At 47.1% G+C, this 13,279-nt stretch overlaps 1 protein-coding gene across 1 annotated transcript in view; it reads left to right on the top strand.

The window, feature by feature from the left end:
* The window catches only part of ETV5 (ETS variant 5), a 168,066-nt gene that overhangs the window by 33,062 nt on the left and 121,725 nt on the right, over positions 1 to 13,279 (top strand). Inside the window, exon 6 of the mRNA XM_029606457.1 lies at positions 7,598 to 7,727. Within this exon, the coding sequence (XP_029462317.1) occupies positions 7,598 to 7,727 (130 nt within the window). The remainder of the gene's footprint in view (positions 1 to 7,597; positions 7,728 to 13,279) is intronic.

Genomic DNA, 13,279 nt, shown 5'->3' with positions numbered 1-13,279 from the left:
CCCAGACGGGTAATGGGAGCCGCGACTCCGCATTTAACAGTGGTCTCTCCGGCTACGCCTTTGCCTCCTTCTCCCCTTCCGGAACCGGGGCTGATTGCTCCAGGTCTCCATGAAGAGCTGGACCGGATGGTTCAGGAGGCCATCAACAAGGAGATGCACAGATTCCAGGTTCCTCCAATGCCGATTGTGGAACCGGCCACTGATCCCATTCCGGCAGCATTGGCACCGCTGCTCTCAAGGATGGAAGCACTTATAGCCACTTTTCCACCAATGGATCCGGGGTCAACGATGGCTCTGGTGCCCTCTCCACTTGCTCTGTCATCGGGAGGAGAAACGCCGTTCCATCTTCCTCCATCGGGAGTCCTGCCAATGCCTCAACCATCAACGTCATAGATACCATTGCAGTCATCTGTACCGCCGATCCATCCATCCATCGATGCCTCCCATAACTCCCTTGATGCCTTCGAAGCCTAGATCAGGACCTTCGGGAATACCTTCCTCCCGTCCCTCTCAGTTGCCTAGAGGGACCGGTGCTGATCCTTATGACAGCTGGACCGACTATTTGTCCCCGGACACTGATGATTTACCATCTCCTACCGAAAGCAGGAAGCGTTCTCCCCCAGAGGACTTGTCCTTCATCAATTTTGTGAAGGAAATGTCTGTTGGTTCCCTTCCAACTACAGACTGAGCAAGACTATAGACATCAGATGGAGCTGTTACAATTTCTGGATGCTCCCAAAGAAATCGCCTCCATCCCTATCCATGAAGTTCTTTTGGATCTTCTCAAAAAGAATTGGGAACACCCTGGTTCGGTAGCACCAGTCAACTGCAAAGCATATACTAAATACTTGGTCCAATCTGCACCAGGTTTCCAAAAACCTCAATTGAATCACCAGTCCGTGGTTGTTGAATCTGTCCAAAAGAAGGCACGATGTTCAAAGCCCCATTCTTCCTTCCCTCCAGGCAAGGAACAGAAATTCCTGGATGCCATTGATCGGCGTGTCTTCCAGGGATCAATGCTTATTTCTCGGATAGCCTCTTACCAACTTTATATGACCCAGTACAATAGGGTCCTATTCAAGCAAATACAGGACTTTGCAGAGTCCCTGCCTCAGCAATTCCAGGAGCAGCTACAAACCCTGGTCCACAAAGGTTTTGAAGCGGGGAAACATGAAATAAGGTCCTCTTATGACATCTTCGACACTGCTTCCAGGGTTTTGGCAGCTGCTATTTCTGCAAGAAGATGGGCCTGGCTTAAGTCTTCGGACTTACGTCCTGAAGTCCAAGACAGATTGTCCGATCTGCCTTGCATTGGAAACAATCTGTTTGAACAGATCCAACAAACAGTGGCGCAGCTCAAGGATCATCATGAGACTCTTTGCCAACTTTCTCTGATGCCTTCTGACTATTCAGCCAAACAACCATTCAGGAAGGACTCTTAAGTCGTTCTATCGTCAAAAGAAGTCCTACCCACCATCGTCTAGATGTCGTGCCACAAAGCCTTTCCAAAAGGCCCAGTCCCGACAAACTCGTCAACAAAAACCTCAAGCAGCTCCTCAGCCGGGCCCTGCTTCCAGTTTTTGACTCCTGCATAGAGAGCAGCAGCCAACTTCCACTGCCGCATGTACTAGTGGGAGGTCGTTTGTGTCATTTCAACATCTGGCACACAATCACCTCGGACCAGTGGGTCCTTGCCATAGTCTCTCAAGTTTATCACCTGAACTTTCTCTCCATCCCACCGGACTCCCCACCTCGGTTGAATTGGGGAATATCAGACCACTCACTACTCCTGGACCAGGAGGTCTCCCTCCTTCAATCCAGAGCAATTGAACCAGTGCCCTACTCCCAACAGGGCCTTGGATTCTATTCCCGGTACTTTCTAATCCCCGAAAAGTCAGGCAGCGTTCGTCCAATTGCATGCTCTCAAGAAGTACCTCTCCAAGAAGTTCAAGATGGTAACCTTGGGTTCCCTCCTTCCTCTTCTGCAAAGGGAAGACTGGCTCTGCTCTCTAGATTTCCAGGACGCTTACACACACATTGCGATAACTCTGTCTCATCGCAGGTTTCTGAGATTCCTGGGAGGCCCAAAGCACTATCAATACCGAGTGCTCCCATTCGGCCTAGCATCTGCACCACGAGTTTTCACCAAGTGTCTCGTAGTAGTAGTAGTAGCCTTCCTCAGGAGCCAAGGTGTTCACGTCTACCCCTATCTCGATGATAGGTTGATCAGGGCTCCCACTTATCAAGCTGCTCTGACGTCCCTACGTCTTACCTTACACACTCTGATCTCTCTAAGATTTCTCAATTACAAAATATCCTGCTTAGTCCCATCTTAAACTTTGTCATTCATAGGGGCGGACTTGGGCAACTTCAAAGCAAAGGCATTTCTGCCTCGAACGAGCTCTCACTCTCACTTCTCTCGCGCACCAGCTACAATCTCGACAATGCTCAACTGCACACCATTTCCTCATCTTACTGGGACACATGGCATCCTCAGTGCATGTTACCCCAATGGCCCGCTTGGCCAGGAGAGTCATGCAGTGGACTCTACGGTCACAATGGACTCAATCTATTCAACCACTATCAACCATTATTCACATCACCAACCCACTTCGTCAGTCTCTAGCTTGGTGGAAAAATCAGACCAATCTCCTCCAAGGCCTACCTCTCCAGACTCCAGAACCTCAAGTAACCCTAACCACCGATGCTTCCAACCTCGGCTGGGGAGCACATGTTGCCAATTTGTAAACTCAAGGGTCTTGGTCTCCAGAGGAAGCCAAACACCAAATCAATTTCCTGGAACTACGAGCAATCAGATATGCTCTCAGAGTGTTTCAGGATCGCCTCTCCCACCAGGTCATCCTGATTCAGACAGACAACCAGGTGGCCATGTGGTACATCAATAAGCAGGGCTCCTACCTCCTGTGTCAGGAAGCTGCACAGATAAGGGCGGATGCCCTTTCCCACTCGATGTACCTCAGGGCCACCTACTTGCTGGGAGTGGACAATGTGACAGACAGGCTGAGTCGCACTTTTCAGCCGCACGAGTGGTTTCTCAACCCCACAGTGGCGAACTCGAAATTCCAATGTTGGGGTTACCCTTACATAGACCTCTTTGCGTAACCTCAAAACCACAAAGTAGAGAACTTTTGCTCACTCACTCACAGCCAACATTCATTACCAAGAGACGTGTTCTCCCTCTCATGGGCCACCGGTCTCCTCTATGCATTCCCTCCACTTCCACTTCTCTCAAAGACTCTCATGAAGCTACGTCAGGGCAAGGGAATCATGATCCTGATAGCCCCTCACTGGCCACGCCAAGTGTGGTTTCCAATTCTTCAGGACCTCTCCATTCGCAGGCACATTCCCCTGGGGAAGGACCCGCTTCTGATCACTCAAAACGAAAGGTGCCTATGCCACCCCAATCTTCAAGCCTTGTCCCTGACTGCCTGGATGTTGAAAAGTTAATTCTTCAGTCATTCAACCTTTCGGAGCCAGTTTCCCGTGTCTTGATTGTTTAACGAAAGCCTTCCACGAGAAAATCTTATTTTTACAAATGGAACAGGTTTAAGTCATGGTGTGCCTCACTGTCCCTTGATCCTTTCAACTGTTCCACCACGAAGTTTCTGGACTACCTCTGGCACCTATCAGAGTCAGGTCTAAAAACTTCTTCCATCAGAATGCATGTCAGTGCGGTAGCTGCCTTCCATAAAGGTGTTGGGGATGTTCCCATTTCAGTACAACACCTTGTAACATGATTTTTGAAGGGCTTGCTCCACCTCAAACCTCCACTGTGCCCTCCGGCCCCTTCTTGGGACCTTAACCTAGTTTTGGGTTGGCTCATGAAACCACCATTCGAGCCTCTCTAATCCTGTGATCTTCGCCATCTCACATGGAAAGTGATTTTTCTTCTGGCAATCACATCTGCTTGCAGAGTAAGTGATTGGGCCTTGTGCATGCTGCACACATTTTCGGAAAAGCCTGGCCATGCACCTAACCCCTGTTCCGCACAGAAGTGTCGGGCCCAAAGAAAGGGGCAGGTGGACGAGCTGGGACAATGCCATTCGACGCTGTACCGGGGAAGCATGTGCCAGCCAGATTACTTGTACTCCAGAGGAGCAGTAAGTGTAATCAAACAAAATAAGTCAGTAGCTAGGAAGGGGTTGGCGTTGGGGAGAAAAGGAGAAAGAGTAGGAAGGTTAGGTAGGGGTATAGAGAAGTTCCCTCCCAGTCTGCTCTTTAAATTGGAGCGGACTGGGGGAACCCTACTTCCGTCGTCACGTATGGGATTTTAAAATCCCCCCTTCATGCATTGAGGAGGCCATCCACCCACACATTCTAGTGCAGATGTTAAAATCCACCACACGTGTGTGCAGATATCGTATTTTATAACAGCACGTGCCAATGCACACATCTTATAAAATAGCCGCATCCATGGACGAGCGCGGGTCTTAAAATCGACCCCTATATTCATTAATTCCATAGATAAGTTTTCTTTTCACATTTTTGTACAAAATTTCTAAAGAAAAAAATTAAGCAGAAACAAATAGTATTGAATTATTTGGGTATGATTATATTGGGTAGTGGCACTGATCGTTAATCACATGTAATGTACTAAAATGTGTGATCCTTGCCATATGACAGTGCATTTTATGCCCAGCTCTGCTTTGTTTTCCGGGTTTTAGCATTACATTCCTAAAGGAGACTTCATTGTGGTCTTTATTTTTTGTTTATTTTGAATATAATTGTAAAACACACACACCAAGGTGCCCTACAATTAGGGACAGAAGAGAACAAAAGTATATTTAATATATTTATATTTCACATAGCAACATAGTAAACTAAGGCAGACAAAAACCAAAATGGAGATGTCTGGTTATGTTGTCCATCTGAGAAATCATGGGTGAAGCGAGCTCCTTGAGGGCCTGCTTCTTTTCTGTGTCTCCTGCCTACCTTGATGCAAGATTTGGGCTCTAGAATAGTAAACACAAGTGAGGACTTTGCGCGCGATGGGCTGTGCTGGTTGGAAATAGTGACGCTATCGGTGCAAGTACTGAAAGAGAAAGAAAGATAAGGAGAAGCTGATTTCTTCTGACTCCAAGATGGCGACAGTGACTGAGCATTCCTTGCAAGACATTAAAGAGATATTACATCTGCTTTGACTGATCAGCTGAGTAAGCTGCAATCAGCAATGGAGGAAATGTCTGAATCTTGGCAACAGGGTTGCTGTACAGGAGATGGTATTTGACCAGCTTATGGGCCAAAGAAGGAGAATGTGGCACTTATGGTTAGATTCGAAGACCAAGAGAATAGGGCATGCAGGAATAACGTTAATGTCATTAGTCTTGCAGAGTTTGTTCTTAATGCACTTTTGATAAATATGGCTTAGAGAGGCACTGGGCTTGTCTTTGGAAATGAAACCTATAGTCGTTGAGAGGGCTCATAGGACTGGAGTTAGGAGGGACGGCGGCACTTGATCTGTAATTGCATGAATTCTGAACTTTGCGATTAAGGTTAAAAATAATGCAAGCACTTAAAAAATGCAAAGAAATTAGAATATGATGGTCCATCTTTATTTGGCAATTTTTCAATGAAAATCTCTGAAGCACAGTGCAAAATGGCACCGATCTGTACTGCTCTCTATAGCAAAGGAGGGAAAATTCTCCTTACAATATCCTGCAAAGATTCATGTGTTTGCAAATGGAAAGACTCTAACTTTGTCCACTAAAGCAGTGGATCTCAACCTTTTTTTCTATCAGAACACGCCTGAGAAGTGATGCTCTCACGTGTGTCACACACTGAACACATGACCATCATGGGACTTAATATAAGCATATGCTCTGCATCCACAGAAGTCCCCCACTTCCTAACAATGGGGCCGATGTAATAAGGTGTACTGAAGCTGCCACGGGTTTGTGCATGCCTGTACGCGTGTTTTCCCATGCAAAGCCCTATACAGGGATATAGCAAATGTTGCTTACCTGTAACAGGTGTTCTCACAGGACAGCAGGATGTTAGTCCTCGTATGGGTGACATCATAGGATGGAGCCCAATCACGGAACACTTTTGTCAAAGTTTCTAGAACTTTGACTGGCACCTACTGGGCATGACCAGGATTGCACTAACCCTGCAACCAGCAGGTGTCACCCTTAAGTCTTATTTAGTGTTTGGGTAATTGCCAGGTTCTTGTGGCCTGGTTTGGCCTCTGTTGGAAACAGGATACTGGGTTTGATGGACCCTTGGTTTGACCCAGCATGGCAATTTCTTATGTTCTTATATTAAATGTCAATAAAATAAAACATAACAAACCCAACACCGCGAGGTGGCGGGCGGGTTTTGTGAGGACTAATATCCTGCTGTCCTGTGAACACCTGTTACAGGTAAGCAACATTTGCTTTCTCACAGGACAAGCAGGATGGTAGTCCTCACATATGGGTGAGTACCAAGCTGAGGATGTCCGAGATATGCACCAAGTGTACCCAAAACGTGCAACCGGCACCACAACTGGGGTGGAATTTGGTAGAGGGCATCCTGAACCCTAACGGGCAGGCGGAAGGGTGTTGGTACATCAAGTTGCAAAAAGGTTGCGCAAGATAGACTAGCCGAAGATGGAATCTTGTCTTCCAGCCTTGTCCAAACACTAATGTGCTGTAAACGTATGGAGAGAACTCCAGGTAGCAGCCTTAATATCCTAAATATCAGGAAGCAGCACCGACCGTAGGTGCGCTACTGAAGTTGCCATGGCCCTCACAGAGTGTGCTTTAACATGGTCTTGAAGTGGAATGCCTGCTTGCTGATAACAAAAGGATATGCAGTCCGCTAACCAGGAGGAGAGAGTCTGCTTACCCACAGGTTGCCCCAGTCTGGTGGATGGAAAGAAACAAACAGTTGAGTGCTTTTCCTGTGGGCAGTTGTACGGTCTAGATAGAATGCTAGAGCCCGTTTACAGTCAAGGGTATGCAGGGCCTGTTCTCCTGGATTGGAGTGGGGCCTGGGAAAGAAGGTAGATTAATGTGAAACTCCGATACTACCTTAGGCAAAAACTTAGAGTGAATGCAGAGTACTATCCGGTCGTGCAGAAGTTTAGTGTAAGGCGGGTAGGTAACTTGAGCCTGTAATTATTTACATACATAGTCCTTTGAAAATTCACTTGATAATGTTTGCACAAAACTTTTTTTTTTAAAAAGAAAAAAAGTAAAAAATAAGCAGCATTTAAACTATTTGGCTATGACTATATTGGGTAGTATCATTGAGGTTTACAGGCATACAATATTTTAATGTAATGTTACTGCTAAGTTTATGAAGGGCCGTTTTTTAGTAGATAATTTATGATCCATGGTGTATGACTGTGTATTTTACCCGTAGTTGTTTTTTAGCACTATTGGCAATTATATTCACCATGTTTGCTAGGAAATATGAAATTCTGTTGTACATTGAAGTTAACATCATGTATCCATGTCAATTGTTTTCTTGTATCATTTTTTTGTTTATATATTAAGATTGATAGTTAATTCTAAGCCTACAGTTTGTTAGTACTCACCGACCTAAACAGAACTGATAATTTTAGTGTCTAAACATTGTTTTCTTTAAATTTCAGTGGTGATGCATGGCCCGCCACCAGCAAAGATCAAGCGCGAGGTGTACAGCCCTTCTTCTGAACTTGTTTCCTGCGGCCATTACCAGGCCCTTCGTGCAACATATGGAGAAAAAAGTGTTTACAGCAATAGGTATGTAGGACTTTTTAAAATCATAGTAACAATCCATATCTCTGTGCAGTATGGAAATATGGATGGAAGATGTAGTAGGAATGGTGATTGAGCTGTAATGAAATCTCCATAACCTAAAAAATGTCTGAAAGAGTTCAGTACTGGTGATAATGCAGAGAAACAAATAAACACACATCCATTTTCATAGATATTTTTTTTAAAGCACCAACCATCTCCAGGGTGGGGGAAAAGTATGTGTGTCTTTAAAAGCAATAGAATACAGTTGAGTTCTTTCAAAGACATCTCAAAATCTGGATAATGGAAAGAAACAAGGCTGAATATATGCTGCAATATTTTTGTTTGAGACTAAAAATGAATTATAGTAGCAGAATGTCATTGCATTTACATTTCCAGTCCTACTACACCCTAAAAGATATTTTGATAGTCACAGAATGAAAATAAATTTTAAATGACTGTTAGCTCTGTCTTCAATTGAAGGCTATTGGGGAAAATGGAGAAATGCAATTTAAAAATCTTTTCTCTGAAGATAGTTCATTATAGTGTCCAAGTGGTTTATGTAACTGCTCTCTGTACCAAATTGGTCATTTCTTTCAGAATTTTCTGGAAAAGTAAAAAATTATTTTCTGCACATATACAGGAATTCCCTAAACAACTGCTTGTCTGTGCTCTGCTTTGGAGAGTATAATCTTGTAATGATCTTTTTATAGCTTGCTTAACTGCTAGCAAATAGTGTTTAATATAAACTTTTAGCTTAAACTCATTCTCTGGGAACTTTCTCTTGTGCCATTTTCTATCTTGATGTCAAATCTGCTTTTTCAAACTTTTTAATTTGAAAAAGCAGATCGGACAGTTTGTGATTTACATATGCAATAATAAAGTAGAGCTATACTGTCGAATGCTTGACCTTGCTTGGTATTCCATGTATGAATTTATCCTCTAACGAACGCGCAGGGGAGCCGGAAGGGAACTCAATTGCTTGTGTGAATTTACCAAGACGTAGATTTTTAGTTCGATTGGCAGAGATCTTGATGCTAGGAAGCTGGATATACAATACTTTGAGGTACAGATAAAAATAATAATGACACGATCAGTCCATGTAAATGATAAAATTGTAAAAGAATTAAAGGTGAATTTTAAAAGCCTGACATGCACATCAGTTGGGGATGCACGAATAAAGTAGGCTTATATGTGCTGAGCGGATTTAAAAGCTGCCTAGATATGTGTGCGGAGGCATTTACGCACGTATCTTGAAAGTTTTCATAAAGGGACAGGGTGTGGGCATGGTATGGGTGGAGCATGAATGTTTTAGGGTGTGAACTTGAGATGTGTGCGTAAATAATTTTCTCACAGGACAAGCAGGATGGTTGTCCTCACAAATGGGTGACATCGAGGATGGAGCCCACCACGGAAAACTTCTGTCAAAGTTTAAACAGAACTTTGACTGGCCCCTACTGGGCATGCCCAGCAAGGCACTGACCCTGCAGCCAGCAGGGGTCTCCCTTCAGTCTTCTTTTTTCCGCGCAGCAGTTGCCACGCGGTGAAAGGAGCTCTCTTACCACGTTCCTGACAGGAATTCGGTATTTTTCTATCCGAAGAAAATTTGCCCCTCAGGGGTCTCCCTTCGACAAATTTTTGTCACTTTCGCGGAAACCGGTAAGTTTTTTCCCTTTTTTAATCGGCGGCCGTCGATTTTGGCCCTTGAGGCCTGTGGGAACTTACTGAGCCCGCGCCTAAATTTGGCCTTAAGCCATGGCGACGGGGTTCCGTCGATGTCCGGATTGTACCCGGACTATGTCCATCACTGACCCCCATAGGGTTTGTGTTTTATGTTTGGGTAGTGAGCATGATGTCCTGACTTGCACCAAATGTGCCTTAATGACACCTAAGGGTCGCAAGGCCAGGATGGAGAAGATGGGGCTCCTCTTCCATGCACCCACCCCAACGCCATCGATAGCATCGACGTCATCGGAACCGGCACCGTCGAAGTTGCACCACCATCGCCAACCCGCCGGTGACCGTCCACCATCGATGACTTCTCGGCCGTCGACTCCTGTCCCCTCCCCGGATGACCGAGGAGATCGGAAGGATAAGCATCGCCATCGACGGCACAAGTCTCGGCCCGTCGAGGATCCGCAACCATCGACCTCTGAACAGGCCGAGCCACCGAAGAAAAAGCCTCGGTCGGACCTGGCACCGTCCACGTCTCGTTCGCAGGCACCGAGGAAACCCTCACCCTCCCGGGGTGCGGGGGCCGTGATCCCACCGGTTACGGTGGTCCCTCCGGCCCTGCCTCAGCCTCCCTCTCCCGTCGAGCCGGGTATGCTTACCCCTGGTCTCCGGGCAGAACTGGACCGGCTGGTCCAGGAGGCCATCGAGAATGCGATGCGAAGATTCCAGCCTCCACCGGCACCGCCTCCGGCACCGATTCCGGCACCGCCTCAGGCACCGACCTCAGCACCGACTCTGCCACCGAGGATGGAACCGACCACCGAGCCTATAGTGGAAGCGTTGGCACCGATACTAAATCGTATGGAGGCACTTATGCGCGCCCTTCCATCGGTGATTTCATTAGCACCGACTACACCATCATCTCCGGAAGGACATTCATCGACAGGAGAAACACCGTTCCGGATTCCTCCGTCCGGTGTCGTTCCATCGGTGCCTTCACATACCTTTCCACCGATTTATCCTTCGGCTCCATCGATTCCAAGATCGGCACCGATTCCATCGGTGGCCCCGAAGCCCTCGATGCCGTTGACTGTTCCGCTTGCAGCACCGGTTCCATCGATGCCTTTGGATCCTCTACCAGGTCCTTCAGGACAGCAAACCTTACATGATCCTTATGATACCTGGGGTGATGATTCATCTTCAGATACAGATTTACCATCCCCACCATCTCCTACAGAGAGTAGAAAACGATCTCCTCCTGAAGATCTCTCCTTTATAAATTTTGTAAAGGAGATGTCAGAAGTTGTGCCTTTTCAGCTGCAATCTGAGACCGATGACAGGCACCAAATGATGGAGCTGCTCCAATTTCTGGATGCCCCCAAGATCATCGCTTCCATCCCCATTCACCAAGTATTTCTGGATCTTTTAAAGAAAAACTGGGAATCACCTTCATCTGTGTCACCAGTCAATAAAAAAGCTGACTCAACCTACCTCGTTCAGTCAGCACCAGGATTTCAGAAGTCTCAACTGGATCATCGCTCTGTTGTAGTTGAGTCTGCGCAAAAGAAAGCCAAGCGTTTAAAGCCACACTCTTCCACTCCCCCTATCAAGGACAACCAATTTCTTGATAGTGTGGGAAGGAAAGTGTATCATGGGGCTATGTTGATATCTCGTATAGCTTCATACCAACTTTATATGACTCAGTACAACAGAGCTATCCTTAAACAAATGCAGGACTACGCTGACACCTTACCGGACCAATACCAGCCACAGCTTCAAGCCCTCCTTCATAAAGGATTTGAAGCTGGGAAGCACGAGATCCGAACGGCCTACGATATCTTCGATGCTTCCACGAAAGTCTCAGCTACTGCCATCTCAGCCAGACGTTGGGCTTGGTTAAAATCATCCAACCTTCGCCCAGAGGTTCAGGATCGTCTAGCCGATTTACCCTGCTTAGGGGATAATCTGTTCGGAGAACAGATTCAACAAATTGTGGCGGAATTGAAGGATCACCACGAGACGTTGAAACAACTTTCGTCTGTTCCATCTGAGGTATCCTCCAAACCACCACCTAAGAAGGACTCCAAAAAGTCATTCTTTCGGCCACGTCGTTATTACCCTCCGTCGACTAGGCCTCGTCCGGCTCGATCCTCCACCAGACCTCAGCCACGCCAACCTCGGAAACAAAGACCTGCTGTAGCCCCACCCCCCGGGCCTGCGGCAGGCCTTTGACTTCCCGACTCGGAGCACATGCCATATCCCACTCCCCCACATCCCTGTAGGGGGTCGTCTGTGCCACTTTCTACAGCATTGGATACGGATTACCTCAGACCAGTGGGTGCTGGCGATTATCGCACAGGGTTACCACCTCAATTTCATAACTCTTCCGGCAGACTCCCCGCCGCTTCAAGCGTGGAGTCTATCCAGCCATTTGGCTCAATTACAACAGGAAGTATCTCTTCTTCTGCAATCAAATGCTATAGAACTCGTTCCTCCCTCTCAACGAGGCAAGGGATTCTATTCCAGATACTTCCTAATTCCAAAGAAATCAGGAGGGCTACGTCCAATTTTAGACCTTCGAGCCCTCAACAAGTACCTTCAAAAAGAAAAATTCAGATGGTAACCCTGGGCACGTTACTCCCTCTGCTGCAGAAAGGGGATTGGCTATGCTCCCTCGACCTCAAGGAAGCTTATACCCATATTGCGATAACACAATCCCATCGCAAATATCTGCGGTTTCTCGTAGGCCGCGACCATTATCAATACCGAGTACTGCCTTTCGGTCTGGCATCTGCTCCACGGGTCTTCACCAAATGCCTCGTAGTTGTAGCAGCATTCCTCAGGAAGGAAGGTGTCCACGTATACCCCTATCTGGACGACTGGCTGATCAGGGCCTCCACCCCTCAGATTGCCCGGTCCTCCCTACAATTGACAATCAACACACTCCTTTCCTTAGGGTTTCTTGTCAATTACGAGAAATCTTGCTTCGTCCCATCTCAAACCTTATCTTTCATTGGGGCAGACTTGGACACCTTACAGGCAAAGGCCTACCTTCCGCTACAACGGGTCCAAACTCTCATGTCCCTAGCTCACCAGCTCCAGTCTCAAGACACTGCCACAGCTCGCCAATTCCTAGTTCTCCTAGGACACATGGCATCCTCGGTTCAAGTCACTCCCATGACCAGACTAGCCATGAGGGTAACACAATGGACTCTACGACAACAATGGATTCAAGCTTTTCAGCCTCTGTCCTCCATAATCACAGTCACACAAGCGCTGCGCCTATCCTTAACTTGGTGGACGACTCAGGTCAACCTCCTTCAGGGCTTACCCTTTCTTCCACCGGATCCGCAAGTTATCCTAACCACCGACGCTTCCCACATCGGTTGGGGGGCCCATGTGGACAATTTTCAAACCCAAGGGTTATGGTCCAACGAGGAAGCCGAACACCAGATCAATTTCCTGGAACTTCGAGCAATCCGCTATGCGCTCCGCACTTTCAAAGATCATCTCTTTCATCAGATAATCTTAATCCAGACGGACAACCAAGTGGCCATGTGGTACATAAACAAGCAGGGAGGCACAGGCTCCTTCCTTCTGTGTCAGGAAGCTGCGCAGATCTGGGCGGAAGCCCTCTCCCACTCTATGTACCTCAGGGCCACTTACCTGCCGGGAGTAGACAATGTATTGGCAGACCGGCTGAGCCGTGTCTTCCGACCGCACGAGTGGTCACTCGATCCTCTGATAGCGACCTCTCTGTTTCACAAGTGGGGTTCTCCCCGCATAGACCTCTTTGCGTCCCCTCAGAACCACAAAGTGGACGATTACTGCTCTCTCATTCGGAGCCAGAACTCTCGGCCGAGGGATGCATTCTCCCTCAAGTG

The sequence above is a fragment of the Rhinatrema bivittatum genome, chromosome 6 (genome assembly GCF_901001135.1).
Source record: "Rhinatrema bivittatum chromosome 6, aRhiBiv1.1, whole genome shotgun sequence".
Taxonomy (NCBI): Eukaryota; Metazoa; Chordata; class Amphibia; order Gymnophiona; family Rhinatrematidae; genus Rhinatrema; species Rhinatrema bivittatum.
Note: the sequence above shows the minus strand (reverse complement) of the source record. Positions and strands in the feature narration are given on the sequence as shown.